Raw genomic sequence first — 17,398 nt, forward strand, 5'->3', positions numbered from 1 at the left:
ATAAGATTCTCTCCAGCAGTATATATATTTATATAATTAACTTATTTGACAAAGAAAAAAATATTTTTATTTTTATATATATTTATGTCCCTTTATGTTTTGATAGAAAAATATTTTTATACGGTTGGCGTATTGCTATATTCGATTTGGTAGGTTGATGAAAGATAATGCTAACCACTACATTAAATTATATGGAAAATAGTTCACCATCATTTGTGGAGTGATTTTCATTAAAGAACCTTAGACTAACCAAACTTTACTTGTGTTTTCTTATCGTTTATTTTACATGATTTGAATCTGAATGATACATAGAGTAAGTTAGTAACAAATTAACGTCAGTGGTAAACTGTTTAAATGTCTAGTTTGAACCCATAGATAACAAAAGAATGACTTGTTTTCCATAAACTTGAATATAAGTTTTTTCTGGACCAAAATTTTGCATTAATAAAAAGAGAAAGGATTATAGCATAGTGAAGTAAGGAAAAACACAAAACAACTCTTAAACATGAAGCGAACAAACCATACATCTAAGAAAAACGAAAGAATGCATAAGATATGGATAAAGAGCAGATTGAAAAGCAGATGTCCAGCCCAAAAACAGTAATCAGACCATCTTCAATGGTTATCAAGACCAGATTTAAAATCATTAGTTACTATATATATCATAATTACATTAGATAATTTCGTAAGTTTTATTTAAGAAAATAATATATAATAAATAGCCACATTGCTTTAGTTAATATCATATGATATCATATAGTTGGTATTAAATGTTTTTAGTGAGATATAAAAATCGAATTGGACCAACATGTTTTTCAATTTCAATGTGAGGCTGACACGTATGATTAATTAACTACATAATTGATTGACACATAAGCAAAAGATCTTTTTTAATTATTACAAAATTAAAGTTACATTTTTCAAATGTTCCTCAATTAATATATACGAGATTTGGAGTAAGAAAACACAACATATTCTATATTGAAGCACATTTAACTCTATAATAGAATTTTTTTTCTAAAATAGAATTACTCTATTTTAAAATAAAATATAAAGAATATTATTGTATACTAAGTATAAAAGAATTTGCCATAACCAGCAGGCAGCAGCAAGGTTCTTGGTATAGACTACAAAAGAGACGTGTGAAGAACTTTAAGAACCTTGAACGACGTCATCTGAGATACTCCGTAGGACAGACACACACAATCAATTTGAATATTCGAATTTTCAACTTCACCGGAAAATGTATAGTGCAATTTAATATGTGGAAAAGATCAAGCGCACGATTCTTGATTCGCGATAAATCATGTCTGGTTTTTTCACTTTTACTTTTGTCTTTTTTCTTTTTAAAATAAAATTGTGTCGTATATGTGAACGTTCATCATTAAATAATAAAATTTTCAGCTTTATTGAAAACTAGATTGAGATCCGCACAATTGCGCGGAATGAATTTTATATATAAAAATATTTTTTTCTATTATTATTTATTTGTATTTATTTACATATTATGTATATAACTAAATTAAAGTAAAGACGTAAATCAAAACAGTACATCTTGTTTTTTACGATATTTTTTTGGTAAATAAATCAAAACAATCATTTTATTTATTTTATATGGTATATAATTAATTTTCAACGACATGGACATATATATAGTATATTTTAATATAAATATTTATTATTAAGAATTCATACTCATATGATAAACACACAATTTCTAGTGTGTGATTTTTTTAATGAAAATTTTAAAATTAAAATATCTCAATATTTTTCAATACAAATGTAGAAATTATCATATTTAAGTATTTTTCTATGTTATATAGTTTAATTTTAATCTATATTAATATATAATATTAATGTCTAGTAAATAAGATTTCATATTCATACGATTTATGATCATTTATATCTTGTTATTACAAAAAAAAATTAAACCATTGATCATAAAATTTTAGTGTGAGACATTTAACGTTTTTAGTAATTTATACTCGTTTTAAAAATTCAAAATATAACATATAAGAAAATTTTAATTTTTTTATTATACGGTTAATGCGGTTGTTTAATATCTTTTAATAATTTTAAATTAAACAAAAAAGAGCTAAGATACAAAATTTATTATCAAATATTTATTATTCATAATCATTAATTGTCATATATACGTTAATCATATAAGGCAATTCTGTAGCTTTTATTCAAGGAAAGTGAGAGAATATTCTTTTGTACACTATTTATCAATTTAATAGTTAGTTTAATAAAAAATATAATATAAATTAAGATGGACCAGCCTATTCCTCTAATAATTCTGAATTTTATTTTCATGCTGACGCGTGGCTACAAAACAATGTTGTAATGTTTGTTAATTAATATATAAGGGATGTACGGTGTATTTAATATTACCAGTGGACCGCTATTGATTTGCGAATATCTTGTATTTTTCGAAAAGATTAATTACCTTACAAGATTATGAAATACTCGTATTTATATGAGTTAACTATCTAATAAGATTACTATCCTGAAAATAATTATTGGTCGTTTTCTTAAGTTATTTCTTTGATTTTTTTCAGATTCATTAAGATATATAGAAATATGATATATTTGATTAAACTTTACAATGTACATGTGTATCACTGGTATTGGAAACAAAGTAACTTCCACTATTCATTTGAACAAATGGTTAAAATTAAGGAAAGTTAACTTAAATATACAAAATTTTAGGACAATTGACAAGAACCATACAGATCTTTTTTTTTATTACTGGCATTTTTTAAATACCAAACGTGCTTTTTTTTTACGTTATGAGAAAAAACATATTTACAGGAATGTCATTACTTTTCGCTGCCACATAAACAAAAACCCGGCGCCACGTAGGAATTATGTTCCGTGTTTTCATTAAGCCAGCCGTAATTCGCTACATATGTCTTTACGGCTGATTTATATCTACATGTCGGTTGAATAAACAAAAGCGGCTGAGTTAAGAGGAAAAGGCTGACTTAAGAACATAAGTCAGCCAGACGGTACGGCTGAATTACAAAAATGTGGCTGATTTATGAGATAAAAGCTGACTTACAGACAAATGTTACGGCTGACTTATACATCGGCGGTTTGTTTTCTGGAAAATTTGGCTGAGTTGTAACTAAGAGACGGCTGAGTTATGTTTCCCCGGCTGAGTTAATGAATATCGACTGGCTGAGTTATATAATTTACGGCTGACTAATGTGATGTTGTTACGGCTGAGTTTATGATTATTCGGCCGTAATAGGATGGATTAACAGTAAACTCAGCTCGGTTACGGCTGACTTATTAGCGAAAGAATAATTACTAGAATATCATTCGTTTGACGGCTGACCTATGTGACGATACGGCTGATTTATCGTTTTTCATCCTAATTACGGCTGATTAAGGATCAAAAGATTAATTACTGAAATATTTACATGGTTCGGCTGACTTACATTGTAAATGAGAGCTGATTTATGGAGGCTGAGTTATATATTTGTTTGTCGGCTGATTAACCAATTTTCCATGTCATCTGCCATGTCATCAACTCGGATTTGCCATGTCATTGCTAACGAACTACTTTACAACTACGTTTGTCTGTCTGTTCATCTTTTTTCTTCGTCTTCTTTATCTATCTATATATCTATCTTCTTCATCTTATTCTTCATCTTTCTCCGAGATCTTATGGATCCGGTAATTATTGTTTATGGTAACTGAATTAAGAAAAACAAATATGTATTCAACGCTGACAGTAGAGAGTGTAGAGTTCTGCATTTAAATGAGAAAACAAAACATGACGAATTCGCAAAGTCTGTACTCGATGATTACAGATTGAATGAATTGAACAACAGATTGAATTCGCAACAACAGATATGTATTCAACGAACGACACTCCACTAGTTTACGGAGAACAAGGATGACAAAATAAATCGGAATGACAGAGCAAGAGAGACGATGAAAAGAATTGGGTTTTAATGTTTTGTATTACATCTGGGTTTTGGGTTTTAATGTTTTACATTACGACTGAGTTATATAAACATGTTACGATTATATTGGGTTTTCTTGATTAGTATAACGGCTGAGGTATGGATTTTAATGTTTTCGTATTACGACTGAGTTATCGTTAATTTCTGCCTTATTTAACTTTTTAAACTCCTCGTGATTATCGTCTCCATTTATAAATGGCCTCGATATTAGTTCTGAGCCGTCAAATCAAGAAAGACGAAACGTCCCATTATTATAAGGCGTTTAATATTATAAAAAATGATTACCGTGAATGTTAAATCAGTTTTTAAATACTAAAGTATCGTCTCGATGTTATAAAAGCCTCGATATTAGTTCTGAGCTGTATTTTCCACACTCTGCCGTCCCAAAGTATCAATCCTAAATCTCGATGGGCCATGATAAAACCCAAAATATTAACGGCTGAGTTATGTTAATATTAATGGCTGAGTTATATTATGAGTTAAATAATGAAGTATTACCATCTCGATCTCTACGAAGGCGTCGATGTTATATTAACCAACATGGCTGAGTTATATCAAATATAATTGCTTAGTTATATGAACGTTACATTAATGGATTATTTCCCGATACTTGAATTGCCTGAAGAGATTCAGGCGTTAGTGGTTGAACGTGTGGCCGGTAACTCCTTCACATATCTCTATGGCCTAAGAGCATCGTGCAAGACGATGAAGGCGTTAGCAGAGTGGAGCAGGGTAAACCATTTTTATGATGTGTTATCTGTTCCCAGGAGATTCAATATGCCTCCTGAGTTGTTTAAAACTTGCTACGCAGAGAGAAATCCAAGCACAGTTTATATGAAGGGTGTGTAGTTTTTCTCCACATTTAACCTTCAGAAAGAAGGACTTGCTTTCATGAAGGTTGCAGCGGATGAAGGATATGAGCGTGCTGTGTATACATATGCAATGACTAGAAAAAAGTTTGGGGTTATGAGGAGTATTTTGCTCGTTTTACGAGGGAATCAGTTGTAGGATCGGGAAACTAGTTCGATCTCTAAAATGGGCATGGGGTTTGTCGCACAGTGACGAGTTTCTGCCAAAGAGGGACGAGTTCATTTCAACCGTTGTTCCTTCGTTCTATAGTTGCCAATGTGTTCCTGTTATGGAGCGAGATTGGGTCTTGTGGTACATTGAAAACAGTAAGGGTGACAAAATGTGTAACCGCTGTTTCTGAATCAAAGAGTTGGGGCTCTTCTTCCGTGAGTTTGAACCGATGAGCGTGATTATGGACACAAGGGAGTGGTGAAGATGTATTCTATCCGAATCTTTTCTCTTTTTATGTTCTTTGTTGTGACATTATTACGGCTGATTTATATTTTACATTATGGTTGGGTTGTTGTCTTTTAATTATGGCTGATTTTTGTAAAAAGGGTTCTCTTCAATTACGGCTGAGTTTTAATTTCATAATGACTGAGATATTTTGTTGGAGTGTTATTAAATACGACATGGCTGGATTAATTAAATACGTGATAGCCGAGTTATTGTTACTTAAAGGTTGAGGTAATGTTAACTTTTTGGCTGAGTTTTGTAAAAAAAATCCAAGATACAGACTCGGAATCCGCCATGTCAACAAACTCCTTGTCATGTCATCACTAACGAACGGAATTTATAACTTGCTTTATGAGACTGTTCATGTTCTTCTTCATCTTAGTTATCTATCGTCTTCATTTTTCTCAGTTGGTTATGGATCCGGTAATTATTGTTTCCGGTAACTGGATTAAGAAAAACAAATATGTATTCAACGTCGACAGTAGAGGGTGTAAAGTTCTTCATTTAGATGAGAAAACAACACATGAAGATTTCGCAAAGTCTGTTCTCGATGATTACGGATTGAATGATTTGAAGGATCATATTCAGCTTAGCTACATGTTCTCGAATAAAGAATTGAAAATGATGGCGCACGACACTCCACCAGTTTACGTGTCCAATACTCGACAATTGCAAGGTTTTCTAAGCCTGAATAAAATCGAACAACTACGTCTCTGTGTGGAGATTACGGAGAACAGAGCAAGAGAGAAGAGTAAAACATTTTTAAGCTTTATCTCAGAAGCAGAAGCAGAAGCTTCAGTAGTTGAGTCTAGAGACGAAAATTACAGTGGAATTTACGATGGTTGTAGTTTGGAGAAGGAACAAGAGGACAATGAGAATGACTGCTCTAGTAATGTCGAAGGAGAAAAACATGACGTAGTCGGAGAAGATGAAATAGGCGAAGAAAACGAAGAAAACGAAGAAGATGGTGAATTTGAAAGCCGATTTGATATGTTCGACGATTCAGACGGTGCGTCATCTGAACATGATAACTTCAGCTCATACGGTGAGTCTCCTACAGATGACGAAGATTCACCAACGCTACCTCCCAAGAAGAGATATCAGAACTTCTCAGTGAGCGGATCTAAAGGGAATCTAGAGGTTCTAAGTTTGGAGATTTCGTCGATAGACATTACGGTAGGTCAACGAAACAATAGTAAAGACGATTTTGAGAGACGACTGAAACTTCTTACAGTGAGGTATAAATTTGATTTTGATGTAGAAACATCAACCCCGACATCATACATTGTTAAGTGTTTGGTTGATGGATGTCTCTGGAGTGTTCGTGCTTCTACCCAAGGAGAATCCAAGGCATTTTATGTTCGTATTTACGATTCGAAGCATACATGTTCCTTCACAGAGCGTTCTAATCGATCTTGACAAGCAACACCAGATATTTTAGGTATGTTGTACAAGAACTTTCTCGGCGACGTAGGTCCGGCCGTTCGCCCTACGAGTGTCAGAATAGCTATCACTAAGTAGTTTGGTATAAAGGTAATTACTTTGTTGTGGCTAAGTTATTTTAACGACACGGCTGAGTAATGTCAAATGTACAGGCTGACATAATCATACAATTCGGTTGGGTTACTATATATTTAGATGCGACCGAGTTATAGTAAAATATATGGCTGTCGTATTTATTTGATGCGGCTGAGTAATGAGGATCGTTTTTTCATGTGAACAGATGGATTATTGGAAATCACACCGGTCGCTGAAATTTGCAAGGGAAATCGATGAGGGAACACCTGAGTGTGGGTTTGAAAGCTTGCCTTCTTACTTATACATGATAAGAAGGGCAAATCCGAGTACAGCTATGCATCTTCAAATCGATGAGCTTGGAAGATTCATATATGTGTTTCTTGCCTTTGGTGCGAGCGTTAATGGGTTTCCTTTCATGCGCAAAGTTGTTGTAGTCGACGATACGTTTCTCAATGGTAAATACAATGGGACGCTACTCACAGAACTAGCTCAGGACGGTAACTTCCAGATTTGTCCAATAGCCTTCGCAGTGGTTGACACAGAAAATGATGATTCGTGGCATTGGTTTTTTCCGCAACTAAAACTTCTAATTCCTGACGACGAGGGTCTTGCGGTAATCTCCGACATGCATAACTCGATAGGGAAAGCAATTAAAAATGTGTATCCGTTGGCTGCTCGGGGAATATGCACCTACCATTTATATAAGAACATATTGGGACGGTACAAAGGAAAAGAAGCATTCCGTCTGATGAAGAAAGCAGCGAGATGTTTTAGGATGTCTGACTTTACTGCGATTTTCGAGGAGATTGAAGCGATTCATCCTGCACTCCACGGCTACCTCTAAAGAGCTGATGTCCCCCTGTGGACGCGTGTTCATTTCCCGGGCGAGAGGTACAATTTAATGACTACAAACATAGCAGAATCAATGAACAGAGCATTGTCGCATGCTAGAGGTCTAAACATTGTTCGAATATTAGAATCGATACGGGTTATGATGACCAGATGGTTTGCTGAACGGAGAGAGGATGCCAGATGGCAGCCAACAACGCTTACGCGTGGTGTGGAGAAACTACTACATGTAAGTCAGTCGTAACAGTAAAAATAAGTCTTTCTTTAAAATTCATAAAATTCTTAAGTCAGCCGTTTTATAAAATTCATAAGTCAGCCTTTATAATTCTTAAATCAGCTGTAATATGTAATAACTCAGTCGTTTCATATTTATTTATTTTTTTGTTAATAGGGTCGTGTAACTGCCGCCAGAGAATTGACGGTCCAAAGGATTGATGATCATCACACTGAAGTTAAATATGTATCTTCTAGCGAGTCTTTGAATGTTGTTAGTTTGGTAGAGCGAAAGTGCACATGTCGGCGTTTCGAACGCGAGAAATTACCATGTGTACACGCAATCGCAGCTGCGGAGTACAACAATGTTTGTCGTATATCCCTGTGCAGTCCTTACTATAACAGTGAATATTTGGTGAGCGCATACGCTGAATCTATCATGCCGGCTGACTCAGCGCAACCTGTTCCAGAAATCGTGGCAAACCAACCGTGCTTGCCTCCGTATATTCGTCAACAACCAGGAAGACCAAAGAAAAATATGATGAAATCTGCTTTAGAAGTTGCACTTCAAAACAAACGTCCTAGGAAAGAACACACATGTTCTCGATGTAGACAGAGTGGCCATAATGCGAAAACTTGTCTGATGTAAGCAAGTGTTGTAGGAATTTTCATGTTTTTAAATTACGGCTGGGTTTTTGTTTTCACTTATATATATTACGGCTTGATTAGAGATTTTCATGTATTTGAATTACGGCTGGGTTTTTGTTTTCATTTATATATATATTACGGCTGGATTAGGGATTTTCATGTATTTGCATTACGGCTGGGTTTCTGTTTTCGAACGCAACTGTTATAATTTCCGCCCAAAATAAGAAACGTCGCGAAGTCAATAAACGGCTGATTAATTGAAGGAATTTGTATTACGGCTGAATAAATAAGGCATTTCTCGGACAATTATATGTTCAACTCTCTATTTTTTACACAATTTCTCTCTCTATCTAAATGGAATATTTCCCTCTCTTGAATTGCCTGAAGAAATTCAGGCGTTGGTGGTTGAACGTGTGGCCCGTAACCTTCCAAGATCTCTATAGCCTCAAAGCATCGTCCAAGTCGATGAAAATGTTAGCAGAGCGGCGTGGTGTATACTATTTTTACGATGTGTTATACATTCCCTGGGGACTCAATATGCCTTCGCAGTTGTTGTAATCTTGCTACGCTGAGGGAAATCCAAGCACACTTTATATAAAGGGTGTACAGTTCTACTTCACATTCGGCTTTCATGAAGAAGGCCTTTCTCTCATGAAGCGTGTCTTTCTCTCATGAAGAGTGCAGCAGATGCAGGATATGAGCGTGCTGTGTATACACACGCAATTACTCAAGCAATCTTTTTGTGTGATGGGCAGTATTTTCATGGTATTCCAAGAGAATGGGTTCAGAGGATAGGGAAACTAGTGCGATCTGTGAAATGGGGACGGGATTTGTGGCATTCTGACGAGTTCCTACAAAATAGGGCGCTGTTCATTTCAAAGTTTGTTCCGTCGTTCTACAGATGCCAATGTGCAACACATGTGTGGTGAAAATGTCTCTGCTTGTGGCACCTTGATATGACTAAGGATGACAACATGTGTGAGCGTTGTTTCTGGATCAAAGAGATTGGCACGTTTTTACGTGATTTTGAACCGATAAGCGTTATTAGAGACACAAGGAAGTGGTGAAGATGTAATCTATCGACACCTTATCTTTTTAAGTTCTTTGCTATTTCCTTTTTAAGTTCAAATGAATGTAATGAGAGCTTAGTTATTGTTTCTTTTGGCTGATTTATTGTTCAATTACGGCTGCATTACTATTTTATCACGGCTGATTTATTGTGCATTAAACACTTAAAAAAAGAGGTTCATTTACGTGCATTGCAAAACGTTCAGATTTCTTAGTTTACGTGCAGACATGTAAAACGTCAATTACAAACGAACGAAGGGAGTAATAATTAGCCTCGATATTCTCATATCGTTGGCTGAATTAAAGTAATAATTAGCCTCGATATTTTAAACACGTACCACCATTAATCGACAACTCAGTCCAATCAAGCAAGTGGAAACGTCCCATTAATAATGAAAGTGGGTGAGTGATAATCTTCGTTGTGGTATAAAAAATGATGAGTTAGCTGAGTTAATTTATACTTTACGGCTGAGTTACTTTATACATTACGGCTGCACGGCTGAGTTACTTTAGAGCATGATTAACCTAGAGACCCTAAATGGGTCTCTTAATTTTTTTTAATAATAAATATGGTTTAAGAGACTCTGCTAAGAGACGGCAACATTTAGGTGCTTCAATGCAAGTCTCATAATTAAGAGTTTTTTTAAAAAAAAATAATTAAACAATTTTTTAAAAAAATAAAATTTATTTATTAAATAAAACATAATGAAAGATAACATTTTAAACATTGAATTTTAAATAAAAACATAAAAAAAAAAGATTAGTTGTTGTCTTCATCACGTCCAAATTTACACCACACATGTTCAACCAAATCATCTTTCAATTGTTGATGCATTTGTCTATCAAGAATTCTAATTCGAACACCCATCATATTGGCGATATTTGTAGGGATATATGTAGAATATGTGAGATCGACTTGTGAACTCTCGTTGTCTTCTCCTTGTAGGAACTCTGAAACGTCAAATTGAGTCTACCCATCTCGTTCATCTTCTACTATCATATTATAAAGTATGATACAATCTCTCATAATCTTACCAATTTTGAGTTTATCCCAAAAAAGTGCTGGATTTTTAACAATGGCAAAGCGAGCTTGCAAGACTCCAAAAGCACGCTCGACATCTTTTCGGACAACTTCTTGACGTTGAGCAAATAAAACTGCTTTTGGCCCTTGTGTTATTGGAATAGATTGGATAAAAGTTGCTCATTTCGGATAAATACCATCGGTGAGATAGTACGCCAAATGATACTCTCTTCCGTTGACAGAGTAAGTGACTTGTGGAGCTTGACCCTTTATTATGTCATCAAAAACCGGTGATCGATCAAGAACATTGATACCATTTAAGGTACCTGGAGGTCCAAAAAACGCATGCCATATCCAGAGATCATATGAAGCAACCGCCTCTAAAACAATTGTTGGTTTACCCGAACCCCGAGAATATTGCCCTTTCCAAGCGGTGGAACAATTCTTCCACCCCCAATGCATACAATCGATGCTTCCTATCATCCCGGGAAATCCACGATGCTCACCAATATCAAGTAGACGTTGAAGATCAGCAGGTGTTGGTCTTCTTAGGTACTAATCGCCGAATAAAAAAATTATTCCGTCCATAAAATTTTCCAAACATGACCGAGTAGTTGTTGCACCGAGTCGGAGGTATTCGTCGACCGCATCAGCCGCACTACCATATGCCAAGACACAAATGGATGCGGTACACTTTTGAAGTGGAGAGAGACTAAGCCTGCCGAGACCATCTCTCTTTTGTTGAAAGAATTAAACTTCATTGGAGAGTCAGTCAACAATATGCATGAGCAATGGTTTGTTCATTCTAAATCGTCGTCAGAATAGATTTTCAGGATGTGTTGGATCTTCGCTGAAATAATCATTCCATAAATGTACATCGCCTTCTTCATGATTTTGTTAGATATAAACTCGTTTTTTCCTTCTTTTCCTTTCTTCTTCTTGATCACCACAATCAATAAAAAAATTCTCGAACGTTTGATCAAAATGTTGATCAAAATATTGATCAAAAGTTTCATCAATTGATCCCTCGAAAATGTTATAAGAAGAAGATGCCATATATGTGTAGAGTTTTTGATTCTTTTGGTACGGATTTGAAGTTATAAGAGGGATAAAGAGTTTTCGAGAAAAAGAAATAGTTTCGGATTCTTTTGGTATAGATTTGAAAATTTAATGAGTGAACAAGAAGAAGAGACTATGTTACTGAAACTTGAAAGAGTGAACAAGAAGAAGAGACACAAGAACAAGAACAGAAGAGAGAGTTGATATTGAAACTTTTTGTGTTGTTCTCGTTACGGACTTGGGAGTTTAACGAGAGAATAAGAACAAGATATTATGTGTTTTTAAAGAGAGAACAAGAAGAGTTTATAAAGAAAGACTTCACTTTAACTCGTGACACACCATTACAAAACATGAGAGTTTACAATATTCTGGTGACACACCAATACAAAGCGCATGACACTTTCATAACTCGTGACACACCAATACAAAACAATACAAGTCTGTGACAGAAAATTCCAAAACTTGTCACTTTCATGCCTTTACAACTCTGTGACAGAGCTCGTGAGTGTTCTCTCACTTTACACCAGTTTTCCACACCCGGCTTTACCTGAAATAATTACACTCGAGAAGAACATGTTAACAACAGAACATGACCAACAAACAACAACTCATAGAAATACATTCTTGTCATAACCAAGAAACAACAACTCATATTAATTCACGAGAACGTTCAAACAACAAGTCATAGAGATACATTCTTGTCATAACCAAAAAACAACAACTCATATTAATTCACGACAACGTTCAAACAACAAGTCATAAAGATGCATTTTTGACAAAGTCCAAACAACAAAAACCATAAAACTTAAACTAAGTGGAGAACAACTCGTTGATGAGGTTCTTTTTTAGAGCTTCTTCGTACTCAGCCAATGGTTCTGTCTTTGCTAGTAGACGGTCAAGTAGACCCAACTTCGAGAGTCTTTCTTTCCTAGTCAAATCCTCTTGTTTAATGGACCACATACGCTCAAACTCGGCCAGCCCCTTCCCCTCTTCCATTATCTTCTTACCACGGCTCTTCGCTGCCTTAACACCAGTGGGCCTAGCAGTTCCCTCATCCGCTTCACCAGCCTTGTAGTCAGTTGCGTGAGATGTTGAGGATTGTGAACCGTCCTCACACTTCCTCTTTTTAGAGCTTTTGGTGGTTTTAGCAGTAGATAAATCACACCATTTCTGGTCGTTGCGAAGCTCTTTCCACGCATGCTCGAGTGTGAATTTTTTTTATAGTTGTTGAAGAATATTTTGTGAGCTTGTTTGAGAATATCATTCTCATTTTGGCCACTTGTTCTCTCTCTCCCTGCAGCTTCATATGCTCCACAGAACTTGCACACAGGATTGTGAACCTGCAGCTTCATATGCTCCACAGAACTTGCACACAAGATCATTGATCTTGTGCCAACGTTGCTTGCAGTGCATTGACTCTCTTCTTTCACAGCCTGCAAGCTTAGGACTAGCCGCAAAGAAGGCCGCAATTCTCTTCCAGAATGCACATGAATTTTACTCATTCCCTACAACGGGATCTTTAGAAGTGTTTAACCACGAGCTAATTAGAACTATATCATCTGTAGGCGTCCAGGTTCTTCGCTCTCTACGGTCTGCAGGAGTGTCACCGAAGCATGAATCTTCAGTGCCTTCTGTGCGAGCCACATGAACTGGCGGAGAGTCAAAAGAAGTCACACTTTCTTGTTGACTATTAAGAAGATCAGCATAATTTGCATATGGATTATAATCCATACTGATACGGATTATAAGAGAGATGGAGGAGATGATAAAGAAGAGACGATAAAGAAGAGATGATAAAGAAGAGAAGTTTAAATAGATGGAAGAGAAGTTAGAAATTTTAGATGGATGAGATTGAGTTAAATAGATGGAAGAGAAGTTTAAATGGACTAGACATATATCTAAACTCATTCATCACACAACCACAATCGTTCCTATCTAATCACATTCATTACACAACAACAATCGATCCTATCTATTCACATTCATCCCACAACAACAATCGATCAACCACATATTTATTACCTAAGCCAACCATTAACTAACAGTATACAACATTTATTATCCCCAGTTCTATTCTAATCATAATCAAGACATATTCATTTCAGTAACAACTGTAAAGGAGGGAACAAACCTTGACTTTGCCGAGAAGAACTTGGAATTTATTGAGAGCTTCTGCGTTTCACCTTCAACCAAGTTAATCCGCATCACAGGACCGCAAAGCTTATGCGTTTCACCTTCATACATCAAACCAATCATGTTATAAATACAATGAAACAAAAAACATACAAAAATATGATCAATGTTTTCTGATATACAAAACGCTCAGGAGAATAGAAATTAAAGTTATAAAATTATATTTTAAGCTTTTGGAATCTGATTCTCTAACTTAGGTTCACAACAGAAGATACACATCAACTCTGATTCATTGAGAACAATCTACAAATTGAAACTCATAAACAAAACATCAAAGAGAGACAGAGATTCTTGACCTTTCAATTTGACTCAGCTGTCTCGCTTCCACACAGTTGCAAGTGGTTTCCGGTACCGCCTGAGACTTTGAGAGATACAGATAGAGAACCAAAATTAAACAAAGTCAGATTTTTGACACTTCCCATTTCAAATCACAACACAATCACGAAAGGAATCACCGATTTTACCTTTCGATTGTTGCCTTTTGATTGTTGATGCGGCTCCTTCGCTTCGACTCAGACACATGCGGTTTTCGGGAGCGACAGAGAGAGAGATAGAGACAGCCTCTTTGATTGGCCTTTCGATTCACAGAACAGCCTCTTCGATGAGCCTCAGACGCATGCGATTTTGGGGAGCGAGAGAGAGAGAGAGAGAGAGAGAGAGAGAGAGAGAGAGAGAGAGAGAGAGAGAGAGAGAGACGACCTCTTCGATCAGCCTTTCGATTCACAAAATAGCATCGCCGATTCGTCTCCGACGCATGCAGAGTCGGGACCGACGGAGAGACAGAGAGAGAAAGCGAGAGGACCGAATGAAACAATGAAGACAAGACCAGTTTTTTTCCTTTCTCTCTCTTTCTCTTCCTCCCCCGAAATCTAACACGTGTACCTAAGACACCTTCCTTCTAACCCCAGATTAAGGAACGTTTCTTCTTTAAATTGCCATTTTTGTTTTTCTTTTAATTTTAATTTTCATTAAGAGTCCCCCTAAGATACAGGGTTATACGTGCTCTTACACTTTACAACTGAGTTACTTTATACATAACGGCTGAGTTTCTAAACAATGTTATCATTTATTTGCTTCACGGCTGAGTTTGTAAACAATGTTATCATTTGTTTGCTTCACGGCTGAGTTTGTAAACAATGTTATCATTTGTTTGCTTCACGGCTGAGATACTTTAATACGTTAAGTCTGAGTTACATAAAACATAGGCTGACTTACAAAACATTACTAAACAAAGTAGTAGTAGTAGCAAAGTAACGACATTCCAACCCCACAAACAAACACATTCCTCAAACACCGACCCTGACTCATACATTCTTCTCCTTTTCCCTCAGATGTCGTCTTCATTACTTCAATCTCTTTCTCCAACTGAGCAATGCTAAGTCTGAATTCCGAGATGTCTTTGTTCATGCCACTTATCAATGACTTAATATCCTCAACCTCTTCAATCAAACACTCATCCGCCCATTTGAATAAATGTCTATGTTTTCACAATATAACCAGATCTAAGTACTACGTTACAGAACATGCGAAATAAGAACCAAAACGAACCTTATTATATCCTTTTCCACAGCAATATAGTGGTTCCAGATGTAGAAATGTAACAGGGTTCACCACACCAACATTGTTTCGGCGTTCATCTTTTTGCGTTCAAACGGTGTCTGTGAGAATTTCCTGAAACGCAAGATGAAGAAGACATTTTGATTCTCAAAACAATTTCAGAAACGAAATGGAATTACATGGAATTAGGGTGAGAAAGACGACATGATGAAACAGCATCGTTTCCACACGCGCCATAATTAAAATAATATTTAAATGTGTCGATATTGTAAATTCCTCGACACATGCGTCATAGACTATTAATAATTAGCCTCGATATTAGGTTTGAGTCGTATTTTCCACACCCGCCATAATTAATCGACAACTCAGTCCAATCAAGCAAGTGGAAACGTCAAATTAGAAATGTATTATATTAACATTCACCGCTGGGTTTTGCCGTTTTATAATGGCTGAATTATGATTAATTTATTTATGGCTGAGTTTCGGTCACTTATGGCTGGGTTTATCGTAAACTAACATTCACAACTGAGTTACCTTATACGTTTTGGCTGAGTTAACTTTAAGTTTTCACTAAGTTAACATTCATAGCTGAGTTATTTTATACGTAGAGGCTGAGTTATTATAAAGATACAGCTGAATTAAACAAACACATTATGACTGGGTTATAGTACTTAATATACAAGAAATATGAATTCGACATGTTTACATTCAGGAACCGAAATTATCATATTCAAAATACAGACAAGGCATCACTTTCAGAAACCAAAATTGTGAGGACCAAACTCTTCAAACATGTGGACGAGATCACGCCAGACTCTTGTTAACATCCACGGAGGCTTGTCGCCTCCGATTGCCCAAGATCTCTTCAAATAGCGCATCTGGCAACGAAATAGCGTTCTGGCCACAAGATTAAAATGTGTCCAAACTGTCGAATTATGTCTTCGATCCCATGTGTTTTTGCGCTACAAAAAAAAAAATTACAAAACCGTTGAGAACACAACATAAAAATAACTCAGCAACGCTATGCTGTCATTTTAAGTGGACAAACTGTTCTTACAGCGAGTTGAAGAAACCAGCGTTCCTTGAAATGATCGGGAATTGCGTGGTATGTCGGCCAATCATGAACCCAGCCTTCTGCAAGAATCGACGGGATGACGAGAGAGAGATCACTTAAAAATTTGAACCAGATAGTACTGGTTGTGTCAAGTAATTCACCCGGACCAGGATATAGAAGAGGGAGGTTTTCACGATTTGCTGAGCTTAGTATCGCATTGACACTGTTCTCTAACATCGTTGAATAACCAGAAACAATCGTCATAACTTTTGATGGGGATAGAGAGTTTTTGTTTAGGTTTTTTTTTAGAGAGAGAAAGGTGTAAGAGAAGAGACAATATATAGAGAGGTACAGAACGTCAAACGTCTCGAGTTAAAATTTCCCAAGAAGCAGTTATCTTTTTCCCGCCAAACGTCAGGATGAAGTTACACTTTACGGTTGAGTTACAAACCACATTTACGGCTGACTTAGTAAATGGGGTTTAGGGTTTAGGGTTTTTTATCTAGGGTTTAGGTTTGCTTTTTTGGGTTTTTAAGTTTGGGATTTGGATTTATGGTGCAAGAAGAGTTATAAAAACACAAATTCATGATAAATAACACAATAATAGTTTATGAGTTTTGAATTATGCTCACACCTTATATGTATCAGTTAAGTTTATGAGTAATTGTAAGACAAAAATATACCTCAAGATCATGATTGATTCTAAACTCGTAGATTCAATAAAGAAGACACATTCAGTTGATTATATATTCACTTCAGATATATAATTGGAGTTTCAATTTAACATTTTAAAGTATAAACATTTTTTTTTATTATAGGGTATGTTTGAGGTATGGCTGAGTTATAATATCGTAACGGCTGACTAATACTAATCGATACGGCTGAGTTATATAAACATGTTACGATTATAGGGTATGTTTGGGGTAAGGCTGAGTT

General features: G+C 35.7%; 1 protein-coding gene and 1 long non-coding RNA gene across 3 annotated transcripts; one reads left to right on the forward strand and one right to left on the reverse strand.

Moving 5' to 3' along the window:
- The first annotated feature begins 7,794 nt into the window (after positions 1 to 7,794).
- Positions 7,795 to 8,511, forward strand: LOC106373429. The gene is made up of 2 exons (XM_013813601.1): positions 7,795 to 7,878; positions 8,041 to 8,511. Exons 1-2 carry the CDS (start codon positions 7,795 to 7,797, stop codon positions 8,509 to 8,511), a joined length of 555 nt encoding a protein of 184 aa, XP_013669055.1.
- Positions 8,512 to 10,286: 1,775 nt separating this feature from the next.
- LOC111209626 lies at positions 10,287 to 15,454 on the reverse strand. Of its 2 annotated transcripts, XR_007328265.1 has the most exons (4): positions 14,316 to 15,454; positions 14,148 to 14,212; positions 12,999 to 13,892; positions 10,287 to 12,952 (listed from the first exon to the last, which is right to left on the reverse strand). It is a non-coding gene; the product is annotated as an uncharacterized LOC111209626 (long non-coding RNA). The 2 variants fall into 2 exon arrangements; XR_002661069.2 differs by having other exon boundaries at positions 10,287 to 13,892.
- Positions 15,455 to 17,398: the final 1,944 nt, after the last annotated feature.

The sequence above is a fragment of the Brassica napus genome, chromosome C9, assembly GCF_020379485.1.
Source record: "Brassica napus cultivar Da-Ae chromosome C9, Da-Ae, whole genome shotgun sequence".
In the NCBI taxonomy this organism is placed as follows: domain Eukaryota; kingdom Viridiplantae; phylum Streptophyta; class Magnoliopsida; order Brassicales; family Brassicaceae; genus Brassica; species Brassica napus.